General features: G+C 38.3%; 1 protein-coding gene across 11 annotated transcripts in view; it reads right to left on the reverse strand.

Annotated features, from left to right (window-relative positions):
• The window catches only part of MAST4 (microtubule associated serine/threonine kinase family member 4), a 581,240-nt gene that overhangs the window by 68,756 nt on the left and 498,276 nt on the right, over positions 1-14,208 (reverse strand). For 8 of the 11 annotated variants that reach the window (XM_055251510.2, XM_055251508.2, XM_055251515.2 and 5 more), the window contains 3 exons: positions 11,125-11,194; positions 5,300-5,378; positions 92-249 (listed from right to left, as the gene is read on the reverse strand). In XM_055251510.2, coding sequence (XP_055107485.2) covers positions 92-249; positions 5,300-5,378; positions 11,125-11,194 — 307 coding nt within the window. Of the gene's footprint in view, positions 1-91; positions 250-5,299; positions 5,379-6,815; positions 6,825-11,124; positions 11,195-14,208 lie in introns of all 11 variants that reach the window. The other 3 variants (XM_055251507.2, XM_063623229.1, XM_063623230.1) reach the window with 1 other exon arrangement.

Raw genomic sequence — 14,208 nt, forward strand, 5'->3', positions numbered from 1 at the left:
ACACATATGACCTAAAGGACCGAAGTGTTCACTCAAATGTTTGAAAATAGAGAATCCAATTAAGTAATGGTTTTCAGCCAGGCCCACACACCTCAGACTTCGGGAACGGGGGCGCATTGGCGTGTTCCTGCATCTGTTCTCAGTGGCGATGCTTTCGGTGGTACAGAAATGTTTCGATAAGAAGTGTAACTCGTCTGGTGTTGGTTGGTATGGTAACTGATGCAACTTCTCCTGGGAGGAACAGGATGACTGAAAAAAACCAAAGTGAGGTCACATAACTACCTCAGAAAGAAACTCTTCAAATGAACAGGAGAGATCGATGAGTTAAACTTGGGTGATACCACCATTTTTATTGTTTCTTTTTCATGTTAAAGTTATAAGAACGACTGCCTAAATGTATAACTTGAGGTTCTCTCTTGGAGTTCAAAATGCTTTCCATATTTTGCCTCATTTGTTTATAATTTCCCAAAAGATGGTTTTCTCTCTGGAGAAAACCCAGGCTCTGAAAATGGATCGGAACCAGTCAAAGCCAAAGCAAGAAAGCGACCACTGGAGTGACATTAGGGAGCACTGTATCACAGATTAGTTCTCAATTGAACATGGCACCCCTGAGTTTACTGCTGCTCAAAATCAAATGCTGACTTTTAGGTAAATAACATGAAATAAATGGTATGATGTGAGATCGTCAATCAGGCAATGAAACCTCTCTTTACAATGCATCAGTGTGTGGCATGAGCAAAACAGGGGAGGGGTTAAAGAAGATCCTTTTCTCAATAAAGCCACTGTTTTAAAATCTGGAATTGAGTTTTCTTTCTTCCTTTTCTTTGGGGGCAGTGGGGGGCTGAGACTATAACTTAAAATAAAAAAAAAAAACCTTCAAGTGGTGGTGAGTTTTTTGTTCCATGCCTGTAGATTTGCTTTTTGAAAATCGTCATTCAACATTTGGAACAAGGAAAGACAGGAAAGACGAACAGCTAAAGAACCTTGCTTTTAATCAATCTGAAACATTTAACTAAAAAGCAAAGAAACTAATTGTTTTCATTTTTAGTCGGAGGTAAACCCCCTAAGTAATTCTAATAAAACAGACTGAGAAATTTTTTAGTAAATGGAAACATGGTTAGAATAAGCATATTTTGAAAGATACCACTTATTTTAAAATGTCAGTTCTAGTACGCATTTTTTTAAAAAATCATTATATTAAGAGTATCCTTCATAAATACTGAAACATTGCAATGCAGCAAAACTAGAAATTAATGCCTAAAGCTTAAAAATTATTCCTATAACTTGAAATTATAAAACATCTTACTAAGTACATATTGAGACAGGGATTTTTATAATGTAATGAGATTATTTTACAAGCAATAAAAAAATGAGAGCACTACTAGACTTATGAGATAAATCAAAGCTCTATTCAGTAAGTATAGTCATGGCCTTAAACACTTTTCACTAAGAAAAAAGAAATAAAACACATGAACTAAATCACAAGTCAGGAAATCGAGAAAAAAATAAAATCAATGCAAGCAGGAGATAAGCAGTGGTGATAAAAGATAAGGAAATTAGCAAATAGAAAAACAGAATTAAGAATCTACAGATATGTTTCAAAGGTAAATAAATGTCCACAATCCTGTATCCAAGATTTCAAAACCCACAAACTCAGAAGTTTGTTCCTAAGTTTACAGTAATCTCTTTTGGTGGCAAAGCACCAACTGAACCGATGGGAAGCTGTTTAAAATATTTATTTAATCTACTTAGTATGAATGTTGATTCAAACTGCTGCAGAAATATTAATATATTTGATTATGAGCGGCTGGCCCCACTGTTGCTGGTCTGTTACGTACAGGACAGGGATGTTACCTTTCTAAAAATGAAAATTCCAAAACACACCAGGCTCAAGATACCATGCAACCGTACTTGCACAGGAACAGTATCTATTGACTTCAGAGAGGGGTCCAAAGAATGAAGATTTACACAAAAAATTATGCTGCTAGTTCTTAAGGCAATTAGAGTTCCAAAACCATGTTCTGAGTCATGATATCGTTCAGTAAGCATTTAGTCTCTCCAGGTAACCATTTTGCAAAGGATACTATTCATATGCACATACAAGTTTCTACTTTTTATTAAATCATATCATTTTATAGACATACCTCATATTTTTATGAGTATTTATATTCTTATTTCTGTACTTTCAGCAGAAAATAATTTATCTGGTAAGAAACATATCGGAGAATGTCTTCCTACTGCTACAATTCTATAGTACTTATTTCAAAATTAAGAATTATCTGGATATCATATTGGAAAAGCTCCACAAATTAATTTTAACTGCAAACTGTGATGTTTCAAGAAACCACAACACTGAATATTCTCTGGGATGACTGATTTACTTCATCTGGCTAAATCTTTCAAATTTCAGAATATAGCATTTTTAACATTTAGCAATTTTGCAGTTTCCATAATAGCCAAAGGATACAGATATTATAATGTTTACATTTCAGTCTGGCACTCAGACAACAGCTGAAATTATCTGTAAAGTTTAAACTATATTTTCAAAGTGCTTGTAATTTTATTTGTATATATTCTACATTTTGATTTTTTAAATAGTTAAAGTACATTTCTGATTGGCTAAATGACTAACAGTTAACCCAGGGAAATAAGGATCTAAGAGTGATTCAGCTTAGCTTTAGAAAAGAAAAACCTGCAACTACTAAGAAATTTTACACACTTTTTGCCCTAATATTTAAAGAACAGAAACACAAAGAAACTGAGAAAAATAGAGAAGTAGCTTTTCTTGTTTTCGCTCATCACTTTTATCAACAATCAGTAAGGAGAAAAAATAATTGAACTTTCACACTACAGCACCTGCAGTCCATCATCTTAATAGTCCCTTCTGTCTGTTGGCAAAAGCAGTAATTCTGGAAGCTAAAATTTCATTTTGGAGGAAAAAATAGGAACGTTGAGCCCAATAATTATACGATACTAATGTCTTCAATAAAATAAACACTTCAGAGAAGAGCTGTTAGAAACACAAAGTATGTGTGTATGACTAAAAACAGTCTTGGGGGTGTCTTCCGTAGGCACATATAGAATTTAGAGACAGCAACGATTTCATTTTGACTGACGACCAGGTCAGCTTTATTAATTACAAGGTTTATCTGAAAAAAACGCCATGTAAATTCCTTTAAAAGAGCCAAGAGACTAGGTTCTAAAACTGCTTACCGTATTCTTACTGAGAAAACCAGGGAACAGTAAACAGTCACTCAGTTAAACAGTCTCTCTGTGCCTCAGATTTCTGGCCCATACAATGAAAAAAACAACAGCAATTACATGATAGAGGATGTTACTAAGATTAAATGAGCCAACGCATTTTAAGAATTTAGATCAGTACCCGGCATATAACAAGTATTTATAAAACAAAATTATTTTAAACATTACTTGTACCAAACAGGGTCTGATTTTACGTAGCTCATCTTTTTTAATGGATTCACTTTTAAAAATGATAAATGACTTACTAAAGATGGAACGAATACAAATCCTGAACTCGCTCCTATTTTTCTTGCAAAAGAGAGACTTCTATGTCCAAGTTATAATAAAACTTGACTGAAGGCAATGCAAGGTGACAAAGTTGAAATAAAAAAAAAACAATTTGGAGTTAAAAGACACGTCTAAAATATTGGCCAGTAACCACTGAAAGTGACTGCCATAAGAATCAAGGATGACTTCACTATTATTTACTGACAGTTTTGTTCATTCACGCTATTCAGGATTCTTAAGCATCTTTTACTGATGTTGATGTGCCTCTGAAACTACTCAAGGTTGTTAGGATGTTTCTAAAAATATGATCTAAATGGACAATAGACTCATATATCACAACAAAATGGAATAATGGATAGAAAAATAAATTACCTCTGCTCAATGAAATACCATAAAGAGATGGTAAAATAACCCAACAGCTTTTAACAATTTGGTTTTAAAGGTACTCCAGAAAATCTACGTTATATTATTATACTTGGAATTCTGGAAATACATCAGTATAAGGCAGAGGTGATAGAATTTATCTATTTAACTGTAGTTTCTTGTCATTCAAGTGTTATTAAGCGGCTAAATCTATGTGCTTAATGGAGTGCTGGGGGCTATAAAAAATATAATAGATGGATATCCCTAAACAATAAACCAGAGGTTTTGACAAAATGAAGCTCTAGGTCCACATTCCTCGCTGGTACAAAGAGAGCCAGATCACTCCATATATTGAACACCTGCAACCTACTAGGCCCTTCTAAATGACCACCTTGTTTCTATAGCCCTGCAGATACAGTTATCCCACATGATTACTAATGTAAACTAAAAAAAACATACATCTAACCTACTGAGTTGTTTCCAGTAATTGCTAGGTCTCTTGTTGAAATGTTATAGTTTGGGGCAAGATTATCCATTTTCCTCTATCCTATTTTCACAATTCCACCATGTCTTTATTTATCTTAACCTTCTTCTAAGTTGTTTTAATTCCTTCTTAAAAGAAAGTTCTGGCCGGGCGCGGTGGCTCATGCTTGTAATCCCAGCACTTTGGGAGGCCGAGGCGGGCGGATCACGAGGTCAGGAGATCGAGACCATGGTGAAACCCCGTCTCTCCTAAAAATACAAAAAATTAGCCGGGCGTGGTGGCAGGTGCCTGTAGTCCCAGCTACTCGGAGAGGCTGAGGCAGGAGAATGGCGTGAACCCAGGAGGCGGAGCTTGCAGTGAGCCGAGATCGCGCCACTGCACTCCAGCCTGGGCGACAGGGCGAGACTCCATCTCAAAAAAAAAAAAAAAGAAAAAGAAGAAAAGAAAGTTCTTACCTAGAAGGCACAGACAAATTAAGACTTGCCTTTTTTTTTCTTTGAAGGAGAAAGAAAACAAAACAAAACAAACCTCTATCTAATAGGAAGAAAGACCCAGTCTATCAAAGTTCAATGGCATTTTTAGCACTAATGTCACTGGCATGGAACCAAAGCAATAAAACTAGACTGTGTTTTCTTTCCCCAAACTATACCAAATGTTATTAAAATGAAAGCTTCCAGTCTCCTCCAAACCTGTGATCCTGAAACTTACTCAATTTATGCACTACAGTTTAAAAGCTTGTAGCGAAAGTATGTCCTTTTTATTTTTGTCAGGCCATCATTTGATGCGTCACTTATTCAGAGTGGCAGACATGCAGAATTTATCTTCTCCTCCCTACCAGGAAACACCCAGAGAAAACACTGCCTGTGTAATAGCTCTGTTGTTGTGAGGAAGAGAAAAAAAAAAAAAAAAAAGTCAGGCACTTACAGAGACCGTGGAGCTGGGTGTGTTTGTCCCATAGCCAGAGGAAGGGAGAGAAGCCAACGACCAGCGGCGTCCATCAGTCCTATTGAGAAAGTGAGTTTAGCTTAGGCCAACACTGGCGTACTATCACATGGGAACCCCAGGGAAACTAAGTATTTTTAGTCAAACAGATGACACAAACATAGTCTGTGAGGATGTGGAAATGTTCAGCAAGGGTCAGGGTAAACAAACATTATACAGTAGGTTGACTTTTATTTAAACTGAATCAATACAACCAAACAAGTAGAAAGTGAATGGGTTGATCCATATTATTGATGTCTCACTAATATACTTTGACAAAATGAATACCAGGGATAATTACAATGGTCAGACTCAGCAGATTCAAATGAATAAGAACAGAAAGGGAGGAGGAAAACCCTCATCTGGAAGCTGATAATCAGAGCAAATGATCTTTGGAAGGGTCTGACTTCCGGCACGGCACAAGGCCCTGCGGGGACTTTCTTTGCAACCAAAACACTTTCTGCTTATTATTTTCAAGGAACAGTTCTACTCATCATGCTTAGGGAAGAAGGGTTCATTAGGCTCATGGCTGGCTCAGGCCTGAAGTGTCAAATAACTTTAGCATTAAGTAAGTAACTGACCTTATGCTTAGAATCTCTTAAGAGTTACTGCCTTGGGACATGACCTGGCTTGTTACAGCAAAGCCTCCTGCAGAGTCTTTGAGCATGCAGCCCAGCTCTGGCCAGTTAACAGTGGGGGCAGAGTGAAACCTTCTCCACCAGTGATAGAACTTAATGCAAAGAGTAAAGTTGTTTGCCTCAGTCTTAGAGGCAAAGCTGGCAGGAGCCATGAAAAGGGTGGTTTTTATCTTCAAGTGATGATAGAATGGGTGGTTTCTCAGTTGGAGTTTGGCTGTGAATAAGGGTCATTACAAGGGTCTCAGATGAGTGAATACAGCAGTAGAAACAACACTGCTGCAGAGGGAAGGGGACACCAGAAAGCACATTTTCTGAAATCTCTGGCATTCCAGAGCTATTACTTTAAATGCAATTTTGAATAAGACTGTGCCTTAAAAGCCACAGAACATTTTGAATGTTCTATGCAAATTTGTCAAAGGGCAAAAAAAAGGAAAAACACACTTTAAAAAAAGCAACATTGCATTTTTAGATCAATAAGACTGCAGTGTCACATATGGACATTTTGTAATTCATGTTATTACGTTTGTTATCATGTTAACTTGCCAAGTGACAAGAGTGGACAAAATTTACCAGAGATACATTCACAGCAAGTTGAAGTTAGGGAATTCAACATTAGGCTTGAATTTGAGAAATGTCACAGTTAGATGTTAATGTAAAAAACTGACATTTTAGCCTAAATTTATATTCATGGGAAAATAAAATTATAGGCTGCCATGGATGTAACCTCCAATAAATGCAAATGGTCCACAAAGACAAAACGGAAAAATTCAAGTGGACAAATCACAGAACTACTACAATGTTAAGATTTTAGTAAAATTTACCTGTCATTTCTGTACCATGATTGGAGTACAATTGAATCAAGTATGTTAAAAAAAAGAAGCAAAATAAGATGTATGTAAATATACCAGATAAAAGATATTGAAATAAGTTATATGTTCTTTTGAAATACTTTTAAACAACTGAAAATGTTAATGATTTAAGAAGAAAGTAATTATAATAACATGCTTATAAAGATATTTGATTATTAAATGGACACTGGTTGATATTATTTTATTTGGCTACTTATTAAAGAGTTAAGAATCCATACCTGCACTATATATTTTAAACACCTGCAATTTGATAAAGGATATGATTTTAAAAGAATTATTCAGTCCATTTAATAGCAATTATCAGAAATTAGTCTCTGGAAAGAGTGAGGGACACAATTTCTCCCCACCATGATTTTGTTTTGTGATTCATTAACTCTCCTACCCCTCACGTATCAATGAACATATTTCAGATGAATGAGCAATTCCAAGAGAAGACATGTTCTTATTAGTTCTGAAGCATAAATTACATTTGCTTGCTCCGGAAAACACACAACTAGAAAGATGTTTACACAAGAATGTGCTCAGTACTCTGTGTAATTTACAACTCACAAAGTTCCCTAAGTTTCTGGGTCTATTTACTCAAATGGGGCACAAAGGACCACTGCATTTTCATCACCAAGAAAACTGCACATCAGAAGTTACTAGACATGCTATATACAGCACTTAAGAGAGAACATGCCCTTTCTTCAAGAAAGCTATCACACAAGTACAATTTGGATCCTGCTAACAGTGTTGTCTTTTCTTTGCAGTAGCTACCAATAAAATGTTATAGGAAAACAAGACTACACTCTTGCCAATGCAACAAGCCTTTTTTGAAAAGAGTCTTTTTCCTTGTGGGTGGGAATCTTGGTGTTACATTAAATGAAAAAGTAAGAAGGGAAAAACATCTGATGGGAACACGGGACACAAAAAAGAGCAGCAAAAAAAAAAACAACCCTCATTTCAATACCACTCACAAAAATTTACATTAATATGGTATACAACAAAGAAAGAATGAAAAGTTCCAGTATCAACCTGGCTATTCTAACTGTATGAAGAGGAAGCAGATTTATTGTTATAGTTGCCTGGAATGATAGACCGAATATTCTAGTTGATGTTGGAACAAGTTGAACTATGCCAATATAGCTAACTAAAATCTACTCCAGAATTCTGAAGGTGTAACTGGGAGGTTACAACGATCAGACTCAGCAGATTCAAATGAGTAAAAACAGAAAGGGAGCAGGAAAAACAGGATCATCTGGAAACCGATAACCAGAGCCAATGATCTTTAGTAGGCCTGACTTCCAGCTCAGTACTCAACAACTGTCTGATGACCTGAACTCAGCAGGCAAGTTTGTTGTAGTAATTTGCTTGTGGAAATACACTTGGAGACTCAACTTAGTGCATAATAACTAGGCAACTCGGAGAGAACCACAGCATTTCTTGGAGGGCTCTATGTTTCCACCAAAAGTGAAAGCAATCTGCAATACATAAACTTCCACAACTTCTGGGAAAGGCAGGAGAGTATTTTTAATCTCCATTTTACAGCCAGGGAAAAAGGGATTAAGTAGGTCCACAATCAGGTGGATTGCAAATTAATACCACAATTAGCAATGTGAAAATGTTTCCTTGCTGCAGACAAAATCTATACTATGGTTCTCACTTTCATCTTTTATTTTACTTAATAGTAAAAAATTAATTCAATAATTTCACTCTCAAATCTGCATTTGAAAATATAGAAAGCAAGTCTGTGTCATTATACTTTCTAGTCTATACTTGGACTATTTTGTTACAAGGGGTGGCTACTAGGGAAGTATTATCACATAAGGTAAGAAAGGTCAGAAAAGATTAATAAGCCAGACTTTTATCCCTTTACCCAAGACTACTTTTAAAAACAGAGCAATATTTCCTCAATTGGACTAAATTTTACAAAACAATAAAATGTGGGAGTCTCAAAATGACATTACTTCTTAAAGGCTCAGCAATGTGCACCAAATGGAAGGTAACAGAGGCCTAGGAGTGGAATCTCCATGTTGCCTGAGGAAAAATCAACTCTAAAATGGAGAGAAATATCCCAGATGTTACATAAAAATATACCAATTTGAGTTTTCATAACACGGGGTTCTGTTTACTTGAGTAACAGTTTAAAATGATGATCGCTCATGTCCCAATCTAAATTAATACTTTTTGAAGAGTGTGGAGGGAGTTCCATTCGGAAATTCATGCAAAATGAACTAGAGGTCTCCTGTGATAATCTCCTGTCACGGTTTATGGTTTGTCAAAAATTAACATGCCTGGCGGGCGGGGGAGGGGGGGTTATGTATTTTTTTAATAGCATGGAAACCAGATTCACGTGTCCTTCAGTCACCTATTTAATTATTAGATTCTCTTCATTTTTATAAATCTGCCAGGATTAAGATACTGTGATTTCTGTCATGTTTAAGTGCACTCCATGAGATTTCCATTTTTCTTATTACTTATAATAATTAAATGCATTCTCCCCTTTATAGAGATATGTTTTAAAGACTATAGTAAACACTTATTTATCATTTTTGATAGGATTTTTTTCCACTTGGAATAGTAGCACTACTATGAATTAATATTCATTGGGTAAACAGGCTTTCTGGGACCAGTACATTTTCTTACAGCACTAAATAAGCTAAAAAAAGAAAAGCTGGAGCTGGGGGTAAAAACAGTGTGTGGGTCTCAATAAGTTCCCCGGAGATGACGTTTTTATCACTCTTGTATTGTCCCCATGGTGAGATACATAAAGGCATTTAACACATGATGGGAAACAACTAAACTATGAAAGAACAAACTTTTTTACATCAGATTTATAATGAAATCTTAATTACACAGAACTCTGAAAATGCTGCAACTTTTTTTTCTAGACTTAGTAATGTAAAATGCATGACATGCTGACAAACGGTCTTGAGGGCACTGCAAGTTTTGCTGGTTAGTCACATGTGTAAGAACAAGTATTTTTTTTAACCTACCTATATGTCTTTATTAAGTGCTGCTTTAATCCACTTCAGGATATAGTTAGGTCTCTGAGGAAAACTGAGCAAATATCTAGGGCATTCAGACCATAAACTGAGTTTATCCTGAATATTCAGAAACTTGGCTGAAGGTGCCATTTTGTTTTCTCAGTGTTTTTCCTGGGCAGAAGAGGACAAGCTACGCATGTGAGAGGGATGAAGGAGCCCAGGAAGGTGAAGGATTGCATCTGACAGGGCGAAGCAGATGAATTCCACATGCAGAACACAGAAGAAATGACTGTGCACACTCCTCTGACTTGGCTACGTCATAGCAGAAAATCCACAATGAACATGGTGTGACAAGACATTGTGTGCCTGCTATTCTCTGAACAATGAAAACACTTCCTCTTGACTCAGTGGTCCCATTATGAGACATCTATCTTTGACGTCTGGTGCCCAATTGCAAACATGATAGGAAGAGAAAGCAGAAAACATCCTATAGCCCATGCATGGCTTTTTCTCAATGGGATCACTAAATTGCTGCCTTGAAACTGTTAAAACAGGTGTGTTAAAACAAAGCTTTGTGGCAGTCTAAGCTCTTTGGCCAGTGGGGCTTTGGAGAAGGCCTTACAGAAGAATGAGCAGGACCTCACAAGGCACGGAGCAGGGGAGGGGGAGAAGCAGGGAGGGGGAGGGGAGAAGTGGGATGGGGGAGAAGGGGAAGTGGGGAGGGGGAGAAGGGGAAGTGGGGAGGGGGAGAAGGGGAAGTGGGGAGGGGGAGAAGGGGAAGTGGGGAGGGGGAGAAGGGGAAGTGGGGAGGGGGAGAAGGAAAAGTGGGGAGGGGGAGAAGGAAAAGTGGGGGGGGAGAAGGAAAAGTGGGGAGGGGGAGAAGGGGAAGTGGGGAGGGGGAGAAGGAAAAGTGGGGAGGGGGAGAAGGGGAAGTGGGGAGGGGGAGAAGGGGAAGTGGGGAGAAGGGGAAGTGGGGAGGGGGAGAAGGGGAAGTGGGGAGAAGGGGAAGTGGGGAGAAGGGGAAGTGGGGAGAAGGGGAAGTGGGGAGGGGGAGAAGGGGAAGTGGGGAGAAGGGGAAGTGGGGAGGGAGAGAAGGGGAAGTGGGGAGAAGGGGAAGTGGGGAGGGGGAGAAGGGGAAGTGGGGAGGGGGAGAAGGGGAAGTGGGGAGAAGGGGAAGTGGGGAGGGGGAGAAGTGGGGACGGGAAGAAGTAGGGAGGGGGAGAAGTGGGGAGGGGGAGAGGAAAATGGGATTCTCTCTATAAAACCTTATGCCTCCACTCACAAAAAGTCCTTACCTCCGTGCAAATGAAAAATGGGCTGAGGCACTGGGGGAGAAATTTCTTGGACTATCTTGAGGGCTATTTCCTAGAGAGAGAGAAAAGAGAAAAATTTACTACATGATTTTGTGTATCATTTCCACATCAAGAATTCTCTCATTAGAAATAAGTTTATTTACATTTCTGTAGAATGTCCTTTCCTCCAATAATGCTTTAGTTTTACCTGGACCAGGGATGGTGGGGTGGGTGGGTGGGGAGGAGATGGGGATGGGGGAGCATGAGTTCCAGCACAGCTTTCTAAGTGTGCAAGACACATGAATAAACACTTTCAGCTATATCACCAACCAGGAGTCCTGCATGGATATAACAATACAAATATTTCAATCTGATAGAGTAATGAATATATACAAGTCTTGCTTGTGACCCTCCAGATGCGAACATTTCAATGAGCACGAAGCATGGGTAAGCATATGCTGCAACTGGAGGTGTTTTCCATTTTAGCAGGCAGCCTTAGTACTTTTTGTTTACAGTAGAATGAATAAGAGTCCTGAAGATAAATCCTCATATTCTGAAGCACATATTTTAAAGGTGGATGTGTCAGAACTAGTTGTAAAACACTGGGAAGACCACAGCAGTTTGGACCTATTTCTCAATGACCCAGATCTATCTCAGCATTGACAAGTGGCTCAGCAGGATTACCCGTTGTCAATATTTTCCTCAACAATCCCTCTGCTCCTAAGCAGCTGGACTGTGACTGGCCAGGCAGCCTCAAAAAGCCACAGCCACACAAAGGCTGGCAGAGTTCATCTTCCCCAGGCCTTCAGGGGTGGTGTGGGGCAGTGATTGCTCGTTGGAAGGAGGGCAGCTCCTCTGGGGCTTGTTACTTTCTCCATTAGCCCACTCAACCTGCTGCTGATCACTGAGAAAGCTTGGCCAGCAGCTGGCGAGGGCAAGTTCAGGACACTCCAGACCACCCTGCTTCCCTCTGCATGTTTAATTAGATTGGCGGAATTGTCTGAGGACCACATGGAACTGTAGCTGGTTTAAGTAAGTGGGCAAGGAAAGGCTGCAAAGCAATCCTGTACCTTCTAGAAAAAGGAAAAATAAATCAGGAAGCTATGTTTAATCCCTAAGGGCAAGCCAATTGCCACATTACTGGTTTCTTAATGAAAGTGACTATTGTAATTGGGTGTAAGGAATACAAGATTTTACGTCAAAGTCAGTACTTGGCTATAAAGGTAAACAATTTATTACCAGTGTGCAGAAAGAATAGCCTAACACATTAAGGAGGATAAGTTTAGTGTTACCTTGACGACTTTTGGACTGGCTATATCTCTACTGAAATTTTTCAATTAACTTAAGGTTGCAAATTTTATAGTGATGTCTTCAACAAATGACATTAACTTTATGACAGACAGCACAATCACAGCCATTTAACTGGGAAGCGCTGAGAAGCCCATTTCTTTATGGATAGAGAATCATGAAGCATTTTTCCCCCTGCTGCAATGAAATTTATCACAGCTTTGCATCTGTTATTCCTTGGGCCCCTGGAGAAATGAATTCTGCTTTTGCCATCCAGTAATCCAGGATTCATTTTGTCCATTTATCTACACACAGCTAAATTAAGTTCTTTCAACTTCTCTCAATAGCCTTCATCCCCTCTCCCGACACCCCTAATTTAGCTTGTATATTTCTCTTCATATTCCTTTAAAAATCTCAAATTTCAAGATGGCTAAAAATTTTGTTTTCTAAAGGAAATAATCTAATGCCAGAAATATTCATATAAATTTTGTTTTTCATTTGGGAAAAGTGTTCAATTTGCTCACACACCATATAGAGCAAACTACCAGTAAATAATTAGATGTAACACAATAACTGATTATCTGAAGCCAAAACATTCTAAGAACAATCCCTGCTACACCTATTCACTTAAAATGAAATCATAAGGCCAATGAAACCTGGCAACAAATTCTTAGCCCTGTGTTATTTGTAAAGAAAACACTATACCTGGAGATTACAATGTGATCAACTAGAACAATACAGAGAGCTTATTAACATATATTTTTTAATCTGAAGAAGGAAGAAACAAGGAATTGACTTAAAACCCTTTTCACTTTTAGGGATATTAGTGAATGGTCCCCATGCTGACCCATCATCTTCAGGATGAATGGGCAGAGATATAGATAAAGAGGTGAATTTAACTCTGCTCTAAAAAATAAATAAAATAAAAAAAAAAACAAGGCTGCCATTAACCATTTCCCATATTCAGATTTTGCCTTCGCATCTTAGGCTGCCTTTCTAGGTCCATGGCTTGAACATTTCCCTCATTTTCTTCTCATCTACTATACTGCTGTAAAACCTAACTTAAATTCCCACATCTTCAACTTCAAGACTATAGAGGTGTTGGTTCTATCTTACCAATCGCAGATGTTTCTGTTTCATGTCAGACCAAAAAGCTAAATTAAAATGCAAATATGTATATATATATATATATATATGTATACACACACAGACACACACACACAGATTATCATTAAGGCTCTTAGCTGTCAGAGGATATTAGAGAAAATGAGTGAGAGTGATGTGGGCTAGAGCAACTGATAATTCCTTAAGGACAAGGGACTCTAGCTCAATTTGAGGGCAGTTTAGCAGGTTTTAGGTAAGAGGAGAAACAGAAGGCGACTTCAGCAAGGAGTCAGAAACGACCCAAACACAGTAGGGCAAGGCAATCGAGACAGTTTCCCTGGCTGAAGGGAATTCAGACTGGGAAAGCCAATGAGCTGTGTTTATTGGTACTGATAAGTTAGAGGCTTTAAGAACTACCTGGAGGCAAGAGAGAGATGGCAGAGGTTCTAAACTGGCCTGAGTGTAATTGGTATGGGTGGCCAGGAAAGTAGCAGAGGAGGAGGGACCTAGACCAGGACATGGAAGGTCAATAGAAAGGATATTCTGATGAGCAAACCAAGCATAGTCGTTAGCGGATTAGAAACAAGTGAAAAAGGATACAGGCTAAAAAAGTGACTGATGTTTCCAATGTGGGTAGATTGGGAAAATGACTGACCCTCTAATAGGAAATTTTGGGGGAGAAATGGAGTGGTGGTG

This window comes from Symphalangus syndactylus, chromosome 18, assembly GCF_028878055.3.
Source record: "Symphalangus syndactylus isolate Jambi chromosome 18, NHGRI_mSymSyn1-v2.1_pri, whole genome shotgun sequence".
Classification (NCBI taxonomy): domain Eukaryota; kingdom Metazoa; phylum Chordata; class Mammalia; order Primates; family Hylobatidae; genus Symphalangus; species Symphalangus syndactylus.